Source organism: Dermacentor albipictus, chromosome 6, assembly GCF_038994185.2.
Source record: "Dermacentor albipictus isolate Rhodes 1998 colony chromosome 6, USDA_Dalb.pri_finalv2, whole genome shotgun sequence".
NCBI classification, from domain to species: domain Eukaryota; kingdom Metazoa; phylum Arthropoda; class Arachnida; order Ixodida; family Ixodidae; genus Dermacentor; species Dermacentor albipictus.
Genome location: NC_091826.1, coordinates 55,666,276 through 55,683,971, shown reverse-complemented (window position 1 = coordinate 55,683,971; position 17,696 = coordinate 55,666,276). Strand labels below are relative to the sequence as shown.

The following is a 17,696-nucleotide window of genomic DNA, read 5'->3' as shown; positions in this document are numbered from 1 at the left end:
CGAATATAAGTTGATTAATTAGCTTGCGAAACATTTACGCTTCTTTTAACTTCCGCGGTTAAAGGCGTAAAATTGCGCGATTTTCTTTCCCCAAACAGTAGTACCACGGGTAACCGCAGGCTCGAAATTAATCTCTCGCTGCGTTTCCAGCCCGAGAGATCGGTGGAACGTCGCAAGAGTAGTAAAGCCAGCGTGGGCGGGACGTCTACGGCTTCGGGCCGACTGCCAGCTTCGACCGTGAGCGCGTCGAGGAGTAGGAGCCGGGTGTCGCGAGCGAGTTACAAGGCGACAGGATCCGACGCGACCGCACCGCCGCCTGACGGTCGACCCTCGGACACGGCGCCACGGACGGCTGGGCCAGGACCCTCAAAGGTCAGCATGTTCATTAAAAAAATTGCCCTTCCTAAACAGGCACTAAAGGTTAGCTTGAGATATTCGCTTTATTTATTCGTGGTGAAAGTGCCTTGAGAGCGATTTGACGAGACAATGGGATGTGTGAGATATAATAGTTGTTTTCTTTGTGGGCCTTACCTTGGGCACGAAGCTTCACTGTTGCCTCTCCTGATAAGAACAGCGAGTTGAGATGAAGTGACTCAAGAAACGAACGCACACGCCACATCTAAACGGTAAGGCTTAACAGAGCCAGTTTAGCTCCTCAATGCAAATTAGCATACTGTACTAGGCGATACAACAATCCCGTATACTTAACAGAAGTTCGTCACCTTGGCTGTTTTGTGGCCTTCCGGCCGACCGGCCATTCATGATGAAAAGTCTTTCTGTACGCAGCTAGCCCTCGACAACCTGTGGCCTGAGGTAAACAAAAGTATTGCCTTTTCTTTAATATACTCAGTACAGTGGTAGCCATTCGCGGCCACTTATGGTAGCTAACTGCGCTTGTACCAGCCAGTATGGTAACGCCCGTATCAAGTGTCCCACAAATTTTAAAGAATATCTTAATTTCTATAGATGTGTGTGTGTTAGTTAATATACGTGACAATTAAGGCGAAACCGGTACGTGTAACGTTATCCGGGCGTAGCTTAATTGTTTCGCTGGTGATATCGTCAATATAGCGGAATCTAATTGACACAATCTTCACGGGAACTGAAAAATAAGATGTATCATCCAAAATTCGTATTATCTAAAGCGAGCTCCAAAAAGCTTGAAAACAGGCGTACTCGTTGACAAACTTGACGGCAAAGGTTCGTGAGGCCTCGAGTGATACTGCTCCGTACAATGCGCTATGCGGAGCAGCAGTACCCGACGCCACACAGACCGCAGTGATCGCACTTTATTTAGCAACCTTCAAATAGCTCGTCGTTTCGCGCTCAACTTTCGCCCTAGCAATGTTCATAAAAAAAGTTCTCCTGGAATTTAGAAAACAGAAGCCGCTCTTTCTGAGCAGCGGCTTGCTACCCGTCGGTGATTTCACGCAGCCGCATCAGAGTCTTCCCGCCAGTGGCGCGCCGAGGGCGTTTTTCCTCCACTGTGGCTGAGACTTGATACGGAATGTTATTTAGGCTAGTACACTGGAATATAAATCTACGAGTTCTAAAAAATACGAGTCAAAGCCCACTTCCTCAGTCGTATAATGCAATTTGAGTCTAAAACGCGATGGCAATGACCGTATGAAAAACATTCACCGACAAATACGATCCTCCTAACGCGAAATTTGAGCGCAGCTCTAAATTGTTTTCATTTCACGTGTCAATACGTTGTCTTATGGTTATATAGGTAGGCGGTTTATATTTGGAAGAAAACGGTGTGAGTGGCGCAGCTGGCACGGTCAGTCCCTCTCGTGCGGCACACTGCAAAGGGAGCGAAGTACGGCGCGACTGCCTCGCTAATCGAGAGCTCGCGAGAGGCAGCGCGTCGGTGACGCGTGGGCGCGATTCACAGCCGCCGCCGCAAACAGACCTCCGCTCACGCAGCGCTTTGTTTTCATACAGACGAAGCGTGCTACTGCGGCGCCATATATGGTAGCCATTGTCGCCGCACAGCCCGTCCTGCGCGGCACTACGCTTTTCTTCTCGAGCTTTCGTTCCACCAACGACGAGAGCCGTCCTTCGTCCCGCGAAAATCGTGCCACCAGTGTCAGCGGTGACAACACCCAAGGCAGCCTCACGTCGAGGCTTACTCGTAGCCAATTGCCATCGCCCCCTAAAGAAGTGTTCCCCGTCGCACACACTGGTACCGCGGACTGACCTCAGCAGCTGACGCCGCAGACGAGCGTAGCCCTCCCCACCTCAGGCCACCCTGCCACCCTCCGTCCCCCCCCCCCCCTTGTTCTCGGAAGCGCAAACGAGATCGCCCACGCGGCTGCGGATGCCATAGCTGGCAGCAGCTTAGCGCATGCGCAGGCCGTCTCCCCTCCCCTCCTCCTCAGCTTTCCGCCTCATGCTTCCACTGCAGCCTCCTCCTCCACTTTCCTCCTCGTCCTCTCCGACTTCATTTCCCGCTGTGCTCCGCGTTCGCTTTCAACCTTCGGTGTGCTCGTGAAACACGATTACTAGGTACGATGCCTAGGCATGTGGAAGCTCAACGCAGTAGCAGGCGCCATTACTTACTTCATTACTTCTATCGGACATCGGCCGGGGGAAAAAGTATTATCTCGAAAAACGTATTATGCGGAAACGCATCAACAAGATTTTATTCTATATCAAGTTTTGCTTTTCTTATCTACAAGCTGTCAATCTTGATTGAACTTTGTTAGGCAACGTCATTGCTTAGAAAAAAGTTTTTTGTAACAGTTGCCTTCACCTAAATTTTTTCCCATCTTCTTCTATCATGAAATGCGCTTGAATATTTGGAATGATATTTTTTCCAAATGCGTTAGCGTTAGGAGTGTCAAATAAGAAAAATCTGTGAAGTGTACAACGCCGATCGCGTGGCAGAGGTAGAGAGGAGACACGAGAGCTCAGAAGAGCGTGAATGTGTATTCTTATATGGGGTGATCATTTTTAAGTTTTATGCAATACTGAAAAATCACCTGTTGTAGATACGATAACTTTAGTCCTTGAGCTGGACTGTTGAGAGAGATGGACATTGCCTGCACTAAAGACCAAAACACATATTCAGTCAATTACCATAAATTCACTAAAAACTTATTTACTACGCGGCACATATTGTAATTTATTAATTCGAGCCGGTGAGGCTTGAAGATTTATTCATTCGAAATTAATTGCCGGGCTGAAAACGCTTGGGAGTTTTGTGCTATCTAACTCACCATAAATGGTCACTGTTGGGCCAGTTACTTTTTAACAAAACGCTCCTTTATGCATTGAAGCACAAAAGCAACTTGAATGTCCATGTGAACGCCCATGGGTGTCGTCTAACACTTAGAAAAAGAATATCTTGAAACTGGTATAATCGCAATTCATTTCAAGCGGATGCGTCTTGCGAACCCACAGTCCAGGATTCCCATCACAGGCTACAATTCGCAAATATCAATATATGATGTAAAGTAAGCAAACATATATTAAGTTGCTTAGTCATTTTCGCTAATTAGTAGAATATGTCTTTTAATTCAGCGTGCTAGTAATGTCCTCCTCTTCGATTAATCAAGCTCAACGACAAGAATTATGCTATCTGCCGCATGCGATTTTCAACATTCCGCATAACTTCAACATGATCACCTTGTATATATTTACAGCGCAACATCTTGCATAATTTACAGTCTGCTCCGGACCACCGTCAATTGCGCTTCGATCCTTGAAGAGGCCGGACATGTGTCGAGGGAGCTCTCGAACACTTTTCCATGCGCTACACAAGGTTTAAATCATAGATCCAAGATCTCAAAGAGGCGCGACGTAACGCTAACGCATTCGTCCTGCATTTACTGCTAAAGCGCCCCTGAAGGATTGAACTGGTGTTGTTGGGTTCAGAAATTTTAATATTCGAGTACTCTAAGACTTCTACTTTCCCGGAGCCTTGGCGCTTGTCTCGTTCGAGAAGGTATACTTCTCGCAGACCTTAGGATAAGTTGTCGCCGTCTTACTGAGCGCTTACTCCACATGCGCCCATCGCTGTACTTGCCTGATTCCACGTTCGTTTGCCGGATTCTTGCAGAGTAAGTGCGAACAGTTCTTTTCCTGAGGCACGATTGCGAATCAATTTCCTCAGCCTGAACCCTGCAATCTCAAATGATCCTTCACTCGATAGTCTTTCTCCATTCCATCGAGTTGAGCAAAATACAGCCCATGCACTCAAGAAGACACTACGATTCTAGATAATTGGGGTGAAACGTCTATGAAAGACAGCGACCACATCTGTCGAAAGACTGCGCTGCCATTCGACTTCATTAGATGAGGTGGAGGGAAGACCGGGGTAATGTTCTAGAACAAGGTGGCGCGACTCCCTCTGAGAGTGCGCCGTATAACAGGCGAGTACCCAACGTCAAGACTTATATGTGCCACGACGTAAGGTGTCTTTCTCGCTTTACGGTCAAACCAATGATTTACACAAATTTACGTCGTCTTCATTTCTACTTTGGGAATAGTCATGCTCATAATATCTAACCACCAAGAAGTGGCCAACTTTTCATGCTTTTATTACGATAGCAATTATACAGGCACTACAGGCGCATTTCTGCCGCCGACGTCATCGGCGCCGTCGCCATGAGGTTGCGTATGAGTGAAAGCGTGTGAGGGTCAGCCGGCGAACGCGGTTCCATCTCGCTTGCGCGCGCCAGGAACATGGCCCGGATGCGTGCCCTCTCCTGTGGCGCACGAGGCCGGGAGGTGAGGCGAGGGAGGAGGGGCGTTCTTCCACGGCGGCTGCTACGGTGCCTAGATGTCCTCCTCGCCCGCCGCTCCGTACAGAGTGGAGACAACCGCGGCGTCTACTACGGCATTGGCCACACGAAACGCGGACGCCGTAGTAGAGGCCTTTTGCGGAAGCCGTAGGAACGCGTTGCTGGCGCTCATGTGTCTTGAAAGCGGTCTGCGACGTGGCTAAATTGTGCGCTACGCCGACCTCATCTTCGAGGCAATCTGCGATGTTTTCAGAATTCGCGTAGTGCCGGTAGCTTCGTATGCGCTGTGCTTTCGACGTTTCGTGCGTATTGAGGCGACAGATGCGCGGAAATCAATAAGCTCGCGGCTGCTTCCACGATTCCTAACTCCAGTGTTTTCGCAGGCAGTTTCCGCAGTCATCGAGCGATGTGTGCTCATGGTGAGCTGTGCGCGCGAAACGCCATGCTGGTTAATTTAGTTAAAACACATTGAAGGGCTAGTTGGTTTGAATTCATGATAGAATGTGTAAGCGCTACTGCACAACCACGTAGAAAGAAGCAGACACACCGATACAGCACTGTTTCCTTGTGTCGGTTTCTTTCGACATCCTCATTGAGTCATATCTACGCATTCTATCATTGTTAATTTAGTTAGCGAGCGAATCCTTACAAGGTTACACGGCCAAGAAAAGTGCTATACTTACTTCGTACTGCTATCTACTTATTTGCTATCGCAATCTATGCTTCGGCTTTCCGGCGGAACTGCGAATTCATTTAATTATGCTTGCATACGATGCGCTATGCTGCACCGTAAGCATTCATATTATCGGTTCAGCTTTGTAACCCTTCTTCTATGGTGTACCGTGCAGTACGGTTCACTGCAGTGTGCCGTAGATGCGATGGATGACACCTGACGCCCGCACATCCGGCGGCTAAGCATGTGCGTTACAATTGCAGAATTTGGCTTAAAAACCCGGCTCTCAAAACAAACCCTCCTTTCAACGTCATGCAAGCGGACGGTTGTGCGCGCCCACTACGCAATTTCAAGAGTCTCAGCGCACAGAATAATGTCTAGCAAACAATATTAGTCGGCGTCTGTAGGCATTGAGCATGACGCTCCATATGCGTTTTTTGGTCGGTTAGAATTCAGTTCTTAGTCACGGAGAAATCACGGAAACCTTACGCGTTGGTGTTCCAGACAACCACGTCGCTTAAGGACCCTACCCGCGCGGATTCCACTGTCAAGACTCCACGGCATCTGAGACAACCCAGCCGCAGCGCTGTCAGCCACAGCAATATCAGCCGCAAGTCTATCACGAAGCAGGCCTCTCAAAGATCCATCAGTGCTGGTGCAGCGGGCAGGAAACCCCAGCCCTCTGCTGAGCCGAACGTCGCCGAAGCCAGCCGAGTCAGTACGGCTTCAGGGAAGCGACAGACTCCAGGAAAGGTTAGCTGCCTTCTTTAATTATAGAGTACGCAAGTAAAGATTAGAACAGACAGACAGACACACAGACATAGATAGATAGATAGATAGATAGATAGATAGATAGATAGATAGATAGATAGATAGATAGATAGATAGATAGATAGATAGATAGATAGATAGATAGATAGATAGATAGATAGATAGATAGATAGATAGATAGATAGATAGATAGATAGATAGATAGATAGATAGATAGATAGATAGATAGATAGATAGATAGATAGATAGATAGATAGATAGATAGATAGATAGATAGATAGATAGATAGATAGATAGATAGATAGATAGCCCACCGGATATCACTTCTGTACCCTGTGCATATTACCTACCATATTGTCTCAGCTGTAATTGGCTCAGAGGGCTGTTGCGGCTACTCTGATTTGCCCAAAACACAAGCACGGTAAGACTACACAGGGCGAAGTTTCACAGCATCCCATATAGTACCCGGGAAGTACATCCTTACAATTTACGTTTCCCACAGCGGGAAATTCATAGTGTGCGTGCACACAGGGCTCAAGCCGGCAGCAAAGGCGAAGCTGGGAAGTGAGGAGGCGAGGATGGAAAGTTGTCTGAGTTCGACCACTGTAGCACGGGCTGCCTGTGTTATCAAAGTACACAGCCGCTTTCCTATGCGCATCCATTCCATCGAAATTGTATTTCGGTAGGATCCGTAGCCGCCTGTTAGTGCATCTCCTAAATCAATCATTAAGCTTACAATATAATACAAAGGCTCAAACTGCGCGGAAGTGGAGGATATTAGATAAAAGGACCACGAAGGTGTTTAAATGTGTTATTTTGATTTCATTTGTTTATAACGGGAAATAAAGGTAATGAAAACAGTTTTGCAAATGGCCACGCAGCTGCCAGAACTTCTACGGAGGTTGCCCCATGTGATTAACTTCGTCATACGGCACCTGGCGTTGAGCGTATGTACGTGAAGTGAAGTACAACAATACTAGAAGCGACGACATACACTTGTTCTGTTCGTTGTGTAAATAAGTGTAAATACATACAAATTTGCTGAAACTGAACTTCAAAGCAACGGTATGGTTTGAACCGAATGGGGAGCCTATTCAGATGCACTCCATATGACACTTGTGGCGAGCACAACTGGCCAATCATGCACGCTAGTTTTGTGTCCTGCCTGCGCTCCAGTAGCCTTGACTCCTCTGTGTCAAGTTCGATGCATTGTCAAACATGCCCTTGCAGGTATCACAGAAACAGTAGTAGACAGTACAGTAGCTATTGACATCATCATCTCCATAATAGGTTCACGTTCCTACGCTGTCACTGTCATTCCACTAAGCCGCTTCCACCAGTGTGTAGCAGCAGGCTACAGTCGCTTCACTCGGCTGACCACTCCACTTTTCTTTTGTACAAGTACCTATCTCTGTCAACTTTAAGAAAATAAAGATACTTTAATAAGAGAAAGGTGTAGAGGTCGAGCCTGAGTGGCGTTAAACTAACCTCCCTCTCGCAATTATCCACCTTGGTGCCTTTTGCGCTGGTAAGCACGAGATCGCGGGATGAAATCCCAGAGGCAGCGCCAGCATTTCGATGGAGGCAAAATGCAAAAACGCCCATGTTCCATGCACTGGGTTCACGGTAAAGAGTCCGAGGTGGTCCATACTGGGAGTCCTGTTAAGCTGAGCCTCATTATCGGATCGCGGTTTGTTTCTTGCGTAAAACATCGGAATTTCATTTTAATTTGTTATCTCTCTCAACTAGACTCATACAGTGATGTTATACATCTGACTTCGTTAACCACTTCAGGCGCCAATTATTGCTGTCCACTGAAAATTAAGTTTTACCACATTTTTCTTACCTTGATATTCAGGTAAAGTGTACAGTTTCAAAATTAGTTACGCAATTCGATTCTGCACTGTATATTGTTAATTTTGCGGAACGTAGGCACCGCATGAAGACTGTTTAGAGAAACGTGCGATCTGAGAGCAAATATTTCATGGCAAGCATAGCTGGAAAGAACTTCCGCGGGACCTTGAGAAATATGAATGACTCGAAACATTGTGAAAGACAAGAAAGGAAGTGAACCCGCTACATGACGCCAGACTGAAGCCGTGAGTAGACATCTGGCCGTCTCCACAATCTACCTCGTTTTCCTAGAGCACTACAAACATAATATTCAAACTTCCAGAGCCGGTCCAATCAAATGTTCGAAGATGTACGCGAGTCACGACACGTTTCAAATTCCATTATTTTCATCGGCGTTTCTTCTCTCGATTCTCTGCCCTGGAGCGAACAATCGAGGGCACAGCGCTTGTAGGGGCTAAACGCACCAAGTATTACCGTTGCATTCACTTACGTGTCGTTCGGGAAGGAATATTTGAGTAGATGCAATGCCGGTAACTGTCTCTCAGGTGAGGACACCTCAAGCGCAAGGCATCAGGGACGTGCAAATAAGAAAAAAAGGGAACGAAAATGACACAGCATCAAAAACACCATGGAAGCACACCAGAGAGTGGGGCTACAGGTGATCGCACAGGCGACAAGCGTCGGTGAAGCGCAGCAGGGGTGTGGAAAAGCGTCTCGGGTCTTGCTTTGAAGTCCAGTGTGCCATGCAATGTATTACGCTTTCCGCAGGCCCCGGCCCTAGCGTACCGCGACGAGAGAGGCAGCGCGATCAGTGCTGATCGCCGGTCACTGGCGTCCAAGGCAAGCGCCGATAGCCGTCGTAGCCGAGCATCCACTGGACGCCCTGGCGACCAGTCCGGTGGCAGCAAGAAGACCAGCGATGGCCCGCCGGGCCCGCGGCACCAGCGCCACCAGCACCCCGACTGGCAAGGCAACCTCGACGCGCAAAGAGACACAAGCGCAGCCTCGATGTTACCGCTAGCTGGGGACAGTCGCTTGAGCGCCAAGTCTTCCCAGCGTTCACTGAGGCCGATCGGTCCGGAGGAAGTTCCCCTCGACAAGATGGTGGAAGAAAAACCCAAAGGGAAATTCCTGGTGATGCCGGACGGTACCTACGTACGTCTCCAGGAGAAGAACGTATGGATAAGGTGGGCGACACGAAAGTTGGTAATTCTAGCCAACTGGCTAAGTCGATCATTTTGTTAAGGGCACTTAATGCGAGTGACAATGCGAAGAGAGATAGTGAACCTAAGCTGCCAGGCGACGTATAGATTGAACAGCTATTGGCTTTTTCTTCTGTTTTCCTTTTCTCTTTTCCTTAGTTTAAGATGCATGGTTGAGGGAGTGAAGAACATGTCCCGGTGGTGGATGGGCACTCTTTCTATGTTGATTATGTATAGTCAACCGCCAAGTGAACGTGCCGAGGGAACTGAGAAAACGTTGGAATTCCGAACAGTCTGCGACCACATCGAGTAAAGTCATGCAAGAATATGTTGCAGGAATATACTTGCCCAGTTACGAAATCCGAATACCAGGTTGCGTTTCAAGGTGGTGAAGATGTTGAAGTTTTTCTCAAAGTCAGAGGTCTGTAAGCTTTTGCGGTTGGCTGTACATTAGTTTTTTTTTTCCAGTAAAATTAAAGTTGTAGTGGGGGTACGTGTCCCACACCTCTTCTTCACCTTGATCCACGTTTCAGGAGTGCTCTAATAGACAGTACGAACATGTTGTTTTGTGGTGCACATACCAAATATATATTCCTTTCCACACACAGTACATCGTCGTTTTGACAAAGTTATCGGCACAGGAAATTTACTTGGTTTCAAGTTACCAACAGATATTTAGTTAAAGATCAGAGCAGCTATAGGGCATTCGTTGTAGCGCAGGAATAATGTGTGCTCCAACAGCACAGCAGCTCGTAAAACGTGCATTGGCCGCGTGTTCTAATACTCGCTGCAGACGGCAAAGGAGACGGCTAAACGGAGAGCGGCCATTTTAAGCTACGTTCTAATTCCGACGAAAACGTCAAAGAAGACAGCTTCGCGAAGACAGCGTCGAAGTCAAAAATGATGCAGTCTACTTTCCTGACCAAACACGAAGCCGGCTGAGCAGGACACTTGGAAGCTCGACGAGAACGCTATCTAACCACAAAACGTAGTCATGCTTTCCTATACGCTTAAAGGGAAGCTGAAAGGTTTTCCAGAAAAAATGAGTGAACATCTGTACACAATGGCTTTCAACCCTCCGAATTCGAATATCGTATCAAAATTGAGCGAAAGAAAGCGCAAATATATTTTATTGCGACGAAAATTGCAGCAGCGGACACGCCCAGCTCGGGGGTCTCGTTTCCACCTGTGATTGGTCGGGCGCCTCGTGACGTCAACCGACCGCTGCCGCTGCACATGAAGCGCGGTGTCAGGTAGTTTGGTGCTGTTTCCCTGAGACGGTAATGGAAAATTTAGAGAGACTGCATTTTTCTGAGGAGTTCGGCGTTACTCCCTACATGTACGAACCGATTGCGAAGAGCCGGCCTCTCGAAGAAGCAAACGATGCTGGTGTGAGCAGTGCTTTCGACGCGAACGAAAGCAAAGTCTTGGGATCTCCTCGTGTTGCAAATGCTTTTTGGTGAGTATGTTTTTTTGCAAAGTGATCTAGTGATCTCGGCTATCTTTCACCGATCTAGTGAGCTAGTTTCCGGTCAAACAACTGTAGTGTTGTGTTCCTGCATGCCTCCTCATGGAACGTAAGCGGGGATGCGATCGTCGGCATTTGTGCGCTGTCCAAAGTTGTCGGCAATCTACAAAGACGGTTTAAACGCGTGAAAAGTTTCCCGGTTCATGCAGTACGTGTAGTCACCTTCATCTGTTGACTACCACTCACGTTGACTACCACGCACGTTGACTACCACTCTACATACACGCTGACGCAGCAACAAAAGAATGCAGGGTCGATCGAAGCAGATTACGATGGCACGGACGCAGAAACAAGCGTGGTCAGGCACGGTCGCGGACGCTGCGAAGGAACGAAACACTAAAGTTGACGTCACAGCACCGCGGTTTCCCGTCTCGGCTCGCACCGTCAGCGTCAGCAGCAGCGCGCGGCATTCGACGGGGGGCGGAGCTACAGCGCAATTTCAACCGACGATTACGTCACTCCTAATGGAAAAAGAACCCCAAATTTTACCTACATGGTTTATAAGGTTCCCGCATCCGTATATGAGCGTCTTAATGAATTCGACAGACTCTTCAGCTTCCCTTCAATGTAAGCCATGTCGTCGTGTTTTTCATAGGTATGTAGACGCTATGACAGATAATGCAGGCTCTTGTCAAATTTCTCTTGTGATCGTGAGGTGACGTCATGTCGCAGAGGCGTACTCCACGCGTCTACCACACGGTTCCAGGCGCGTTCCTTTGCTTGGGCTCATAGCTGTCTCGGCCGTCTCCTTAGTCGTCAAGGAAAGCTGTCTGCAACGCTGGCGAGAATCGGAATACACCCATCGAAGCGAAGCCGTATTCGATAGAGGTTGCATGACAGTGACAAAATTGTTTTTACGACCTCCTGCATTGGAGATTCACTCAATTTTGCTACGGCTTTTTTTTTTTTTGGTCGCTTTCGTAGAGAGAGATGCTTTGTTCACCGTGACAATGTTTGTCGTCTCCTCCAGGGGCGTGTGCTGTGTTTACTGCACACTGTTTTGCATCACACTTAGTGAAGCAGCCATGAATCCGACCTTGTGCATCTTTCTCGTGCAGAGCGATGCAAGAAAAGTACCTAGCCATTGACTACAAGGCATGCAGCATCAAAGTAGGTTTCGGTCTGATGCTCATCGGCTTCATCTACATCATCATGTTTCGTCAGGGTAAGCGAACCTTGGCAGCCACTTGGAATGTTGTCGCACAGCGGTGTTTCCGGACACACTCAAGCACGAAGCTATGAATCCGGGGCTGAATTCATAATGCTTAATTCACAAATTCACCACGTCCGTAAATGCTCTCTGCTACTGGTGGACCACCGCCATTAATATCTCCACAGTCATGTCGGGCAAGTACTTACTCTTACAAACAATACTAGCATAATGAATTTTTTCGTAAATAAGGGCTTTGATTTCTTGCTGAAATAACACGAAACGCGGTGGATTGATGATTCAGTTGGTAAGCGAGCATGACATTGCCGAGGGGCACCGACGCTCTCCACCAAAAAATATATCGCAGGCGAATTGCATAATCGTACGGTCGTGTCAATCCAGCTTAGCCGTGTACGCTACAGTCAAATTGAGGAAACACGCTCTTCTGGCCGATACCTCCTTTTTTTCGTGAGCACGTGAATTAAAGTGACCAAATATTTATGCTTTTCCTTGTCACTAACTTTAAAGTCATGTGTTTGTGTAACGAAGGCCGCAACTGCAGTTCTTTGAGAGCTGCAGTTACCTGTCGTTTGCCTAGTCCCCGTGAAGTACATGATTCCAGCACATTGGCCTGTGTATTCATTAATTCATATGGAAATCGGTTCCTGTAAGCGTATGGGACGCATGCTCTCATGTCATGTACAAACATCTTCACAAACACGTACTCGGACCTAAATGTGCTAAAGGTGTAAATAGTTGAGTACAAAAGTTTCTGTTTTGCAACCATTATTTCTTGCAGATATCTTATTAAACATGGCTATATTCGGTAAGCACGAACGGTAAAATTAACTACTTTTCCCGAAGATTTTCTGCATTATCTGTCATTTTATGCATCTCTTGTGCGTTCTTAAGTTTTGTATCAGCGGTTTTGTACATCAAAATTTTCTTTTTTTTTCTGTTTCGCGGGGACACGACTCAATCATTTATTTAATGTAAACCATAACAGAGGGTCCACCATGACACCCCAGACAATATAAGAAGAGCATTCGCTAAGTATTCCGAGGTTTCGCTAAGTTCCTAGCCTAGCGTGATTCCAAGGCATGTCCAATTACAGAGGGCAGCGTTTTTTTCTGCAAATTGAAAAAAAAAAAGAATTCAAGGTTATCATACCTCTGTTCTTAAATGTGGCAGTGATATCGCATTTCACGGCCAGGATTGTGCAACGTCAGATTCCACACCGTTACTTACCTGGTTCCTAGTGTGAATTTGCCTTCGTCGGCACCCTTCGGCTTTTTTACCATGTAATGTTGTAATGTTAGTATTTTTTTCCAGAACAATTAATAAGTGATCTCGCCGCGGATTTTTTTTTTTTGCATAGGTAGTTCGTGAACATTTTCACCCATATTGCATTCTTACTAAACTTGCTTCCTTTTATTTTCTTCAGTGCGAGATTACGTTTATGATCCAGATACAGACGCGCAAAGCAAGGAAAAGTACAAGCATGATAATAAAACTTCACCAGGTAAGCTCGAATCGCATAATTTCCCCCTCTTCGGGAGGGAAGAGTATACATTCTCAACAGAGGTGTGCAAATACTCGAAATTTTCACTACGAATCGACTTCTATTTCGCGTCAAAGAATGTGATTCGAAAATTTGATATTCGAGTCCTTCGAATGCTCTATGGCGACCGAATATACAATCTTACAGTGATAATTTCAGACTACTTGTGGTAAAAAATAACGGCCACGAGCTGTTAAAAATTTCTCTTTAGGACAACCTCATAGAGCGGTTAGTATTTCCGGTTTTTTTTGTTGTTGTTGTTGTTGTTGCTGTTGTTGTTGTTGTCCTTTTGTCTACAAGCTATTCAGTTCAACTTACTCACTGAACACGTACACTAGCTGTATTGAGGGCAAAGAAACATGAGCCGAATTCAAGAAATTTTTGTTCGTACTGATTCTTTGCGATTGGCCGGCCACTTTCGCTAACATTGTGTCCAAAATCCTGACTTGCTAGAAGTTGCTCTTACAAACAGTTACAGAGCAAGTTATATTCTTGTGAACGAAGGCCCACTCTGTCTTTTTTTCTGTGGCTTTTCTTTCCATTTCTTCATTTAAAGCAGAAACATTCAGTATTCGATGCGACATTAATGGCCGTGTTCTTCAACCAGTCAAAGTCAACTCGATTGAACAAATTCGTGTTTTAAACATCCCCAGCACTAAAGCAAGTTAGCCACTATATAGCCTCCACTTGCCTATAAAAAAAACACAAAATGAAAGATGACTCAATTTTCTGCTTGCTCAACAAAACAGTCCAACAAAACGGACTGGTGGGCTAGTTGGTATTGCATGCCAATAGTTTTTAGCGCGAAGAAACGCACGAAACGAGAGAAGGCACACAGTTCGTATAACTTACAGAAACTTTCTCGGCTCTACGGATATGCGAGCATTTCAAGTGGCGTGCTCGATCCTGATTAATGTCAGTCGCAAGCCTCGTGGAAACGGCCTCTTCACGCCTAATATAAAAGCCATATCGATCACCCAATGTGTAACGAATGAGCAGTAATCCGGATTTTCGTGTTACGACACGACTGATTGCATGAACTATCGGTCTTAGCCAGCTTGTTTTCCTGGAGACAGCAGCAGTTCGTGTCGTCATTTCGTTACACATACGTGGCGAATTATGGTGACTCAACATTGAAACACTTGGGACTCCAAACAGCTGGAAATATTTTGCTATGCGCCATCGAGAATCCCTCTGGTTTCTCTCAGAACGAACATTAAACGATCAGCACAGTAAGCCAAATTAATAATATAATACTGTTATAAACATTTGTGTTTCTGCGCCCCAAACCAAGAAACATCCCTTCTACAGACCCAAAAACTAGCTTATTCAGCTATCGTTCGGCATCAACTGGAGTATGCTTCTTCTATATGATCTCACCATCAAAAATATCCTGTCGAACTTCTGCAGGGCATCCAAAATATTGTAGAGCTGTTCCATTTCAAGCATTTATACTTATCGTTCATCATCATCATCATCATCGTCGTCATCACCATCGTCGTCGTCGTCGTCGTCGTCGTCATCAGCCTGGTTACTCCCACAGCAGGGCAAAGGCCTCTCCCATACTTCTCGAACTACCCCGGTGAGGTACTAATTGTGGCCATATTGTCCCTGCAAACTTCTCAATCTCATTCGCCCACGTAAATGTCTGCCGTCCCCTGCTACGCTTCCCCTCCTTGGAATCCAGTCTGTAACCCTTAATGACCATCGGTTATCTTCCCTCCTCAATACATGTCCTGCCCATGCCTCCTTATCGTTAAAGTGTAACCCTAATAAAGCTCAACCTTTCATCGCAACGATTAAGCATACTCGCTGTGACGTTGCCCCCATTTATCCTTATGCCATTGATTTATGCCATTTATCCTTATGCCATTGCCCCAGGAAAGACGTCGCCGACGAAGCTGCTAGGAAAGCACACAAAGGAGCAAACCTTGTTTCTGTACCTTTATCGAAGACTGACGCAGTCCAAAACTTAAGCAAGCTAGCCCACTGTATGACATTGGAGAAGAGGCACACACCTGAATTCACTCAAGATCGATTGCATTCCCTCAACCCATCTGTGCAACTGCTGCTGTTACCTGGGGTTTCGCGAAATGAGGAAACAATGCTGTGCCGCTTAAGCTTGGGCATCGCATTCGACAATGCCTACACGTGTTTGCTTGGTATGGCTAATAGCGCCGAGTGCAATGCCTGCGGTGTCGAGGAGACTATAGAATATCTACTGTGCTTCTGCCCATCCTTTGAAAATGAAAGGCACGACCTCTGCGCAGCTCTCTATGCTTCTTTTGAAGACCCGGCAATTTTTTGTTCAAATCTGCGTGTAAAATTCATACTCTCGTAGCACACGGCGCCAAATCGCCTTCGCCCTTTCCAACGAAACATTGACATGTTTTAAAGAGAAACTCAAATCCTGCAGCAACCCTTGGAAACAACTAGAAACCACGCAAATACGGCTGTAAGACTTAATTCAAGCGGTCACTGTTTTTTTTTTTCTTCCCTTGATTTGCCAAATAAAGTTTCAGAGCTACGTTATACGAGATCGAATACTTACCAGTAGTCTAAAAGGATGCTTCACTGTTTACCCCTCGCTTCACGAATGACAAAATGTAAAAAGGAAAATGTTAAATTCGTTCAATTTGGAGATCTTACATTGTGTTACAACTTATTAACGCCTGCATATCGCCGGCCGTTTCAGTGACAGCTGTCTCGACTCGACAGAAATTAGAGGTGTGAGACAAAATGAAAGAAAAAATATCATGAGCCATTCCACTCTGTGAAGGTGATGACCAACGAAGCTCTTTAGCACACGACAAATAGATGACAAAGAATTTTTAATAAAAGCAGAAACGCATTTATTGTCTTCATCGGTGGTCTTCGTGACAAAAAGAATGGACACGCATTTATATATATAAAAGCTGGCCCAGCTAACATCAGCCACAGTTTTAAAAAATGCAAAAGCCACGTAGCTGGATATAACAGAGGTGATGTTGTTAGCTGTCGATTGGAGATGCTCAAACTATTTTTCATACCACCTAATTAGATAATTAGTGTAAACAATAATTCAATATCTCAAATATTATAATTATGTGAAAAGTCTCACTGAGAAAATTGTATAACGACATGAAAAACTCCCGATACAGCTTTCTATTGCTCAATACCTGCTACATAATGTTTTTCCGAGCCTGAAAGAAGCCCGTAAATGCACGCTAAATTGCCGCGCGACTGTCCGCTGGAGGCACTTTGCGTGTATTCACCGGCTTTTTTCACGCTAGGAAAAACTCTTTCATGTAGCACATATTGAGCAACAGAATGCTATATCGAGAGTTTTGCTATCGCTCTACAATTTTCTCATTGACACTTTTCATCTATATACAATATTTGAGAAATTGATTAATCAAGACTAACTTTTTAATTAAGCGGAATGATAAAGAATAGTTTTAATATCTATAAACGACGTCAAACAACTGTACCTTTGTTCTTTTCAGCTACGTGGCAAATGCATATTTTAAACATTGGCTAAAGTTTGCTGGGACAGCCTGCACATTTGCATTCATTCGTGGTATACATTCGTTATATATATATTCCTATTTTCATTTCGCGATATATTGAGGCAATGAATTTGAGACTGAAATCACCGCACTGACCGGTGGTGGACCAGTGACGTCATCGATTTCGCAGGGGGAAGGGCAGTATATGGGAACGCTGGACAACTTTCCGTAGCAATGAAGGTAAAGCTACTGTGGCAAAGCGTGCACAAGTGCGAGAGCTTCTGAAAAAAAGAGTCCCATGTTTTCATCCACGTTATCTTAAGCTGGGGAAGGGAAAAGATAAACACCTTATCAGCAACAGTTAAATATGATAAAACACGGCACTGAATTTAAAAGTACTCTTATTTTGTGGCTTTTTCCTTCCGCGTCTGGGCAAACGCGAAACCGTCGAACACGGAAACCACGTCGATTCAGCGTCTGCTCCGAGTACACAACAGCACTCTCAAACGCTGGTGGACGACTTGCCGATAATAATAATAAAATGTGGGGTTTTACGTGCCAAAACCACTTTCTGATTATGAGGCACGCCGCAGTGGGGGATTCCGGAAATTTCGACCGCCTGGGGTTCATTAACGTGCACCTAAATCTAAGTACACGGGTGTTTTCGCATTCCGCCCCCATCGAAATGCGGCCGCCGTGGCCGGGATTCGATCCCGTG

At 46.0% G+C, this 17,696-nt stretch overlaps 1 protein-coding gene across 7 annotated transcripts in view; it reads left to right on the top strand.

The window, feature by feature from the left end:
* The window catches only part of LOC135907809 (serine/arginine repetitive matrix protein 2-like), a 61,298-nt gene that overhangs the window by 41,691 nt on the left and 1,911 nt on the right, over positions 1-17,696 (top strand). For 5 of the 7 annotated variants that reach the window (XM_065439556.1, XM_070540583.1, XM_065439555.1 and 2 more), the window contains exons 5-10: positions 151-372; positions 5,929-6,177; positions 8,818-9,236; positions 11,838-11,944; positions 12,729-12,755; positions 13,374-13,451. In XM_065439556.1, the coding sequence (XP_065295628.1) occupies positions 151-372; positions 5,929-6,177; positions 8,818-9,236; positions 11,838-11,944; positions 12,729-12,755; positions 13,374-13,451 (1,102 nt within the window). The remainder of the gene's footprint in view (positions 1-150; positions 373-5,928; positions 6,178-8,817; positions 9,237-11,837; positions 11,945-12,728; positions 12,756-13,373; positions 13,452-17,696) is intronic. The other 2 variants (XM_065439559.2, XM_065439557.2) reach the window with 1 other exon arrangement.